General features: G+C 33.6%; 1 protein-coding gene across 1 annotated transcript; it reads left to right on the top strand.

Moving 5' to 3' along the window:
- The first annotated feature begins 671 nt into the window (after positions 1 to 671).
- Positions 672 to 6523, top strand: LOC131629296 (uncharacterized). Its single transcript, XM_058900092.1, has 8 exons — positions 672 to 898; positions 3196 to 3281; positions 3838 to 3905; positions 4548 to 4617; positions 5086 to 5195; positions 5276 to 5380; positions 5821 to 5920; positions 6216 to 6523. The coding sequence occupies exons 2-8, from the start codon at positions 3198 to 3200 to the stop codon at positions 6390 to 6392; spliced, it is 714 nt and encodes a 237-aa protein (XP_058756075.1). The 5' UTR covers positions 672 to 898; positions 3196 to 3197; the 3' UTR covers positions 6393 to 6523.
- The last annotated feature ends 2655 nt before the right edge of the window (positions 6524 to 9178 follow it).

Genomic DNA, 9178 nt, shown 5'->3' with positions numbered 1-9178 from the left:
TTGTCCTGGTCCAAAGCCGGCCCTGGCAAAGACGAGTTGGATTTTTATGTCCATTTTTATTTGGCGGACTTGTCCGCTTCACTCTTCTTTTGACGAACTTAAAGAATGGCGGGACGGACAATCCGTTTCTACTTCGTTTTAAAATTACTATTGTTTAAAGTTTTTGCACTCGAATCAAAGAATGAAATAATTAAGGCACAAATTAATAATTAAGAAATACTCCCTCCTGTCTCAAATATAAGCAACAAAAAAAAATCTGTTGTGTTAAATATAAGAAAAAAAAATCAATATTTATACGATTCCAAATTACCCCTACAATTTTTTACATTTTAAATGTTTGCAACAATTTCCAAAAACAAAAAATAGGACTAGAATTAAAAAGAGAGTAAGAATTAAATGCATTCAGACATTCTCCATGCAGGATGAGTTTTTTTCCGAATTTGCTTATATTTGAGACCGGAGGGAGTACCATTGAAAAAATAATAACTTTTACTACTAAGAAATAACATTTATTTTAAAATAAATTTTAGTGTTAAAACGACTATTTTCAAACGGATTTAATAATAATTAGATAGACAAAAACCCATGCCAATAAAATAAGAATTAAAAAAAAAAAATACACAAAGTACTTATAAACCTTTTATTTTATTTATTTTTAAATAAAAAAATCTTTTATCTGTAACTTCAAATTGCGTCATAAAGAGTACAAACAACAACTGTCACCGTCACCACTCTCCTCCGCATCGTCTTCACCACTCCGGTCATCAGTCTCTCATCCCTCACTCTCCCGCGCGACACACTCTCTTGTCCCTCAACCTCACACTCTTGCACGGCGTAGTCACCGCTACGTCAGGCGCCATCCCCTGATTCAATTGTTCTGCATCGGATCCCTTTTCCGGTAACTCTTTCATCCCTCTCGTTATTCGCTTTCAACTCCAAATTCAATGAAGACTAGAGTCGTTTTATTCTCTGGTTTACCTTGTTGCTGATGGTTTTGGTTCTGGTTTGTCAAGAATTTTACAATGGTTAGGCTTAATTTTGAGATTTAATTGAATATGGTTGTGCTTGTTGGATGCAAAATTACAAACGGCTTAGTCAGTGATTTGCAATTCAAACAAAATATTTATATGACACCTCGACACCTCAACACCGGTAATAATTTGAAAAAAAAATGAATAAATTAAACCGCACATTTTTGTGTTTGGATTGGATGGTTTTTTACCCCCAAAACTGATCCGAACCACTAACACCTCCTAGAAACAAGTTGGAGTCCCACTGAACTGAACTGCTCGAAAAACAATGTTGGAGTTCGCTGTTGATAACAGGAAATAGTGAAAAAGTCATCTAGGTGTTCCCTTTTTTATTTTTATAACAATTCAGCTGCAGTTTGCGACTGCGATAGCCACCTCAGAGAACTCCATTGCAGCAGATATCTGCATAGTGATCCTCCGATTTTATTCATTTTTGTTTTTATTTTACGCTGATTTGTTCATTTGATTGATTATTGTTTGATTTGATTATTGTTTGTCCTACCTCTTATGTTTTTCCATTGAGATAAGGAACAATGTTAGAATTCTTCTTCCTATAAGTTAATAGAATTTGAGTGGTGTTGTCCAACCTTATTGTGTATCAATAGGGATAGGTAAATATGATTTTTATTTTCATTTTAATTTCACACGGCTACAATGTTTCTTTTACTGCTAATTTACACCGACAAGGACCGCTCTTTGGTGGCCAGGGGATCGAATCAGCCATGAGTTACCAGCTTTGATTTGCTTTAATACCAAAGAAAAAAGTTAGGGGGATTATTCTTCCACATTTCTACCTTGGAGTTTGTAGTAAAGTAATTTTTTGATATAGAATTTGTGATTGAGATAGTGATTTTACGTATATGTATAATAATTCTAAAGATATAACTGAAATACTCCTACATCGGTTTTTGTGTGTCTGTGTTTAGTTTGGATACTTGATTGTTGTTTATGAATTTTTGAAAATATATTTTAGCTTATCACCGTGTTCCATGATTTGAGTGCTATTTCTCTATTAGTTTAATTTACGAGAACTCTCTATGAGTGGAGAAAATGTTGGACTTGGTACAATAAATATTGAAGGTCATATATCTCAATAAAGGTGCTTGCATAAACTTGAGCTTTGGTAAATCTATGAATTTTGGGTATCTCTTTTTTTTGGTGGTACTTTAACCCTCATGCTTGATTTTTTTCTGTTCTTTACTTTGAAATATTAGAGATGTTATAGAATGTGTGACGTTTTAAGTAGGAGTGATTGATAAATTTAGCTGGTTATAGTTTGATGATAGAACTATGCTGTAAAATATTGCGGTTGTACATAAGTATAGGCAAGGTAAACATTTTTCTCTTGGGTGTATGTTTGGTCTTCACTTTTGATGTCAATAGTGTTGTTCATAGTGAAGCATGTAAGTGTTTTGACTATGATCATAAACTTGATTTGATTAATTATAGAACTGTGTGTAGCTTAGCTTGTGTACTGAATGAAAGTTCTTGGATAATGTTTTTAGACTCCTTAAGATGTTGCTTAATTATAATAGGAAAATTCTTGTTTACGGCTCGTTAAGATATCACTATCATAGTTGTTTAATAAAATTAAACAAAACTCAAGTGGTTGTGGCAGGATATTTTGAAAACTTAAAGAATTTTTATTCCTTATCTTTTTTAGGTATTGTTGTCATGGTAAAAAAAATTATGTATTATTTAGGAAGTTAAATAACCGCACATAGTAATTTAACTGCTTTTTTTGAAACTTTCATAGATAGTGTCACATTTTGTAATGGTAATTTTTTCAGATTTTGTTCGTTTAGCTTTTAAAGTAAAATTTTAATATATATCATTAGAGTATTACTAAAGAAATTAGTTCATTGGCATTAGTTAATCTATGTGATTCCTATATTCCTCATCCCTGATAAATTGTAGTTTACAACTGTAATAAGATGATGTATAACTTTGTTCATGCTTTTAAGCACATATAAATCTTCACTCAATATGTTGAAGTGATTTCGTTGTAGTTTTAGACATTTGATTCTGTTAAAATATTTGTTAAACTACATAAGTATTACTGCTGAATATGAGATTATTATTTTCAGCCTGTTATTTGATTCTTGTTCCTTTCCCTGATTATGTTATATTTATGAATTATTTGTAAAATTGTTAAACATTACAGGAATGGGAATTAGTAAAACAGAAGTAAACTTGAAGAGATTGCTTGCAGCTGCTCCTCAGCAGCAAAACCAGGCAAAACTTGTACATGTATGTATGAAAATTAGCTTTGACTATATTTATTTTAGAGTAATTAGTGTTATGTCAGAAGAGGAATCTTGGCACAACAGTTGAAGCTTGTGCTTTGTAGTTACTAGTTAGGACGTCACAGCCTCACAGGTTTGAATTATGAAGTCGACCTTTTGCAAATATATGCAAGGTTGCCCACGATAGATAAAAAAACAGATCAGATCATTTTTTGGACCCCATTATTGCTGGAGGTTAAGGTTATGTTTGGATGAAGGGTTTTGAGGGGAGGGTAGGGTTTACATTTTGATTTTAAGTTAAGGATACTGTAAAATATTTTAAAAAATGAATTGAATGTGAATGAACGAAGTATTACATGATCATTTATCATATTGTTCTTTCAATTGTTTAAAAGTATCTAATACAAATCAAAATATAGCTTACCCTCCAAAACCCTCTAAAATCCGACTCCCAAACATACCCTTATAGCACCAAGTTGCCTTTTTTAGGTTTATGTTGATCTCAATCACCTATAACTTATTTGCTAATTTTATTGAAATAATATTCTGTTGATTTGCAGTATGTTGCTACTTTGCGTGAACAACTAGAACAATTGGGTGAAGAGAAGACACCAGAAGGCTTGCCAAGGTAGTACGTCTCCTTATTTACAATCTCATATACCTAAAGAGAAATAATATTTGGACACAAACTTTTAACATCAAATTTGACAATTAATTATATGGTTAGTGCAGTACAAATATGAGGTTAACGCAGTTAATTGATGGTTAATAAATATACAAACTTACAAAGATGTTGCAGTTCGTTAACCATATACTCAAGAAAATAACTTATTCTCTTATTCATCATTGAGCCATATGCAGAATATATATCCTAATTCAATACTTCTGTATGTAATAAATTCTAGACTAAGTCAAGAACAAGTTTAGAGTCATATCTATATAAAATCCTATCACAATAATAGTCCTAATATTCAAACCTTACTTTTAAGGTCTAGCAGACTATGGTATATCTATGGACTCCTGTATTTAGAATGAGTTCTCCTAGAAATATGACTCTCATTGAACATAAGTTGTACTATTCCTTGTTTTAAATTCTTTGAGAAGATCTTGGACTTATAATGATTACATTTCTTTAAACTGATTTGGCAGTTTATTTCCTCTACCTTCTCAGATCATTGGTAATCCATGATCTAAGCTGTTATATTCATGCTATATGTTTCTCTATTGAATATGTGCATTCCTTGATGTTTGGGTATGACCGGTCATGCAGGCTCTCAAAGGCTACATTAAACGATTATTCAGAGAAGATTGAAGCAATTGCTTCAAAATTGGTTCATGTGGTATGTATTTGTCAGATATTGTATCTTGGAAAGATATTGAAATATGAAGGGATCATTATATCAACTGACTAAAACATTTGAGGTTCCTTTTTGGCATCAATATGATGGGAAATGTCATTAACAAACAAATGGAGTTTGAGTATTTGAAATTTCTATTGGATATCATAAAATAGTTTATTTATTTGTTTTTTTGTAATGCCTGCTCAAATTCATTTTAACTCCATCCTCTTTTGTCCACCTACTCAACCAGACAAACCTTAATGCTTTCTTTTATGATGGAGAACATCACACTAAAATGTAAAAAGTGTATATAAAATATTTAATGGTTTGAAATTTTGGTACATGGTTTGAATGCATCACAAGGCAATGCAATTTGCTCCATTGTTTCCTAATCATATATTCCATTTTAGATTTTTAGCTAAATAAGCACACTTGGTGATTGTCATATATAACCATTTAAATTTTCAGTCTGACATAGAAGTATCCGAGAAGGACATTACAGGAAATGTTAAAGAAAACCCTTCTGAAATTGAGGAAAACAAACCGGTGTCACCTTCTGGATTGCGAAGAAGGCCTGTGTAAGTTAATGTTAACCTTTTTCACTGCTGCTTGTATTTTGTAGGCTGTTTTACTACTACTCATCTGATTCATTGGACAGAGCTGCCTTAAGTACGGAAGATAGAGTACACGAGCCTGCTGAGACCGATCACTTATCATCTGTTAAGTTGGATGCTGCAGGACATGCACATATTGAAAAGCACAGGTACATTTGAAGTTTGTTTAATGATGAGTCAGTACTACTAAACACGGAAGAGTCCATAACATGTAAACCTTAGGTTCCTATGCAATTTTTTTTAAAAAAAAGTATATGTTTTCAAAACCAGGACTGGTATTTTGAGGTCAGTGTAATTGAATATGTTGCCCCAAGAGCAGTTGGATGAAATTGTAAGGGAAAGTTTTGTCGCCCATTGTGGTCTTCCCCGCCTTGAGGGATTAGTCTCTGCAGTTGCGCGCTGAGGATATCTGATTTCTACCTAAAAATGTAATTGAATATGCTGAACTACTAGGGTGCAAAAATGTATTAGATAGCTAATTGTTATTGTCATTTGTGTTTGCTCTCCCAATGCTTTGTTATTAATCATAGTAATTATTTTTTCATTATTCTCTCGACTCTTATACTTTTTTGTTGAAACTTTTACTCAGAAAGCTTCAAGATGATTTGACAGATGAGATGGTGGTGTTGGCAAAACAGCTCAAAGAGAGTAGTCTCATGATGAGCCAATCTGTTAAAAACACCGAAAAGGTCTGATTCTCATTTTCATTCTCTCCTTCATGTCTAATAACTGATAATTGGTTGTATCAAGCATGAGTTGATTTTGCAAATGTATCTCATTTTGGCACGAGGGATTGTATCTGATGTCAATACCTTGTAACGGTGGTCAATACAAATCTCATCCAGGGCAATGTTTCTTACAAGAAAAATATAATTTCTCTCAACTGAAGTTTTATTACTATTTTTATTTTTAACAAACATTAACTTATATGAAATATCTTTCGTTGGGAGTTAACTAACCTAACGAATGATGGGTTGGTTGCAGATACTTGATTCTACTGAGCAAGCCATTGAACATAGCTTGGCAAGCACAGGTCGTGTCAATGTGAGAGCAAATACAATATACTCCGAGAGTTCCAAGACTTCTTGCTTAACATGGCTTGTGATGTTTGTGATGCTATTTGTCTTTGTCATGGTTATTCTTCTAATCCGTGTTACTTAGCGTGTGTAGTTAGTTAACATTTCATGGGGTAAATTAAATTGCTTTAAGTATAGCTTTTTCCATAATGTAAATTAGATATTTATTAATTATAGAGGTTATATCATGCAATTTATGTTTGATTGTTTTTTGAAGGACATGCAATTTGTTCTTACATTTAAAATATAACAACTGTAATATTTTCTTCACATATCATATATACATTCATCAAGTAGACTAAATAAATAACATTTTACATAGCCAACGAATATAAAATTCAGATCATCCTTAAGGCTTGAGTTCAGTATGCTGTGCTGCTGATATTTATGTCAACAAATTAACGTTTTTGAGGCGTTCCTAGTCTTAATGATGTTAATACCTTGTGAATTGTGATCTTAATGACAGAAAATAAAATAAAACATGTTTATGTTGTATGTACTCGTGTTATCTCGTACTTGTATTTGGTATCGGTAAAGTTTATGTGGTTGTCCTTTTGAACATTCACCTGAACGCCACTAGGAAAATATATTTTCTTTTTGAATAATTAGGAAATTATAAGAGAATATCTCAATCCACACGTAATACTCTTTGGCATCTGACAAAATTTCAATTATGCCCATCGATTATGTAGTTACACATTCGGTAGTACTTTTTTTAAAACAAAATTTGGTTTTTTCGTAGGTACATCTACAGAAGCGTCAAAAGTATAGTGAACGTTGGAAAAATTCAAATTAATCCAGTTCAGTAAATCTTTCGTAGATGTATCTACGGAAAATGTTAAAAACAGAATGTTCTGTAGATGTACCTACGGAATCTTCTATTATATTTTAAATCAACTACATTTCACTTCAAAATTCCAATTTTCATAACAAAAATGAAACATTAAATTATAGTAAAGTAGTCATTTCAAAAAAAAAATTATAGTAAAGTAGTGCAATTTAAAGCTAATGGAATATACTACACCAAAAGAAAATATCGTATAAATCTTCCAAATAATGTCATACACATAATCAAAATAAAGTACATAAATGTAATCAAAATACAGACATCAACAAAATCATAGGCATCACTACTGTGTGCCAGACAACATCCTTCTCCTCCTCTCCGTTGCGTCTAGCCTCGCCTCTGCATGCACCACGTCGTCTGTTGGCTACTCTGCCTCTACCGTCAAGTGCCCCACCTGTCATGGCACGATGTCGACGGTACAAAAATGTCTCATTTTCCACCCTAATGATACCATCCAGTATACGTCTGTGATCAGACTCCTCGGGGAAGAAACCATCTCTGATGCCTGCCTAGCAAAAAAAGGAAGTAACATCTCAACACACGGTGTCTGTGTATCTCCTCCTCTACTGGGTCACCAGCAGCCTGATGTGTCGCAAGGAGCTCGACCTCATATCTCCGGGTCAAGAAGGAAAACCTCACTTGTGCCCCGAGGGGTCATCTCCACATCCTCAAGCGCGTCCTCAGGATCAGCCTCGAGCTCCTCAATCAGAGCCTCCCTCGTTTTCTCTTTCGTCATCCTACCGTGACCAAGGAGGATACCCCGGATATGTATATGCAGGAGGCATGTGATGTCTTCCAAAGTGATGGTAACCTTACCATGAGGTAGATGGAATGATGAAGTCTTTGGGTGCCATCTCTCTGCAAATGCCATAAGCATCATATTATGTGTCGCACCCCAATTTTTGACCTACAAATTTCATTCATATGATCATGTTGCATTAGTATTTCGTTTGCATTCAAATTGTCGCATTTGTTGCATATTTCCCGGTTTTATTCATCCTTTTTATTTCTACTTCAAAAAATACAAAAATTTCATTAATTTCATTTAGATTTATGTCTTTACATCATTTTAATTTGAAAAAATAAAAAAATATGTGTTTTAATTGTTAGTCTAATCTTTGTTTATTAAGTTTAGTGTTATTGTATTTCTTAGTTTAGATTTATTCTCTCATTTTTATTACCTTTTCTAAAAAATGTTTTGATGTATTCCTAGTTTGGGCCTATTGTCCATTCTTGCTTAAAGCCCATTTTATTCATTTTTTGCCATTACATTAAGTCAAACAAAAATATACAAAGAGGGACAAAATGTTGCAGAGAAATGCAGCCTTGATGCAGCCTTATGCCATGCTCATTCCACCCACCTTGCTGGTCTGCATATCAGTCCAAACACCCTGCACAAGTCTGTTCCAATCTTGCACCAAATTAGGGAAAACAAACCTGCATCAATAAAGCAACAAAATCAGTATCACCAATATGTTCAAATCTTCTCCCGTTTTCCCCCTAATTTTCATCCAAACCCTAATCTTCTACTCTATATAAACACACATTCAACAACATAGAAGGGAGGCAGACACGAAATTCACAACAAAACCTCAACACACCTTCAAACACTCTTAAGAGCTTACTCATACAATAACCAAACCTTCACCGTACTCACTCTCTTAAATCTGAAACCGAAAATCACCTTCATATTACCTCAATATTCCATACCCTACGCCTTCACCGTCCAACTCACTTCACGCAACAACCTCAGAGCCTACACACAACTCGACATCAACACATTCACTATAACACATTCACCGCAACGTACAAGAAACGCACGCCCAGAAGCAAGCAAAATAAGAGACCAGGTAGAAGGAGATCTGAGATTCTGGAGACGAAAAGAGAAGTTTACCTTAAAGCCGTCGATTGGATCCATATTGATCTCTTGGTTGTTGCCGTCGATCTTCTCGCGGTAGATTGTTTTATAAATTTCTGATTTCCATTTTATGTTCTTGATAATGCATCTGTTACTTGTAAAATGT

The sequence above is a fragment of the Vicia villosa genome, linkage group LG1 (assembly GCF_029867415.1).
Source record: "Vicia villosa cultivar HV-30 ecotype Madison, WI linkage group LG1, Vvil1.0, whole genome shotgun sequence".
Lineage (NCBI taxonomy): Eukaryota > Viridiplantae > Streptophyta > Magnoliopsida > Fabales > Fabaceae > Vicia > Vicia villosa.
The sequence above is the reverse complement of the archived record's forward strand: the minus strand, read 5'-3'. Positions and strand labels throughout refer to the sequence as shown.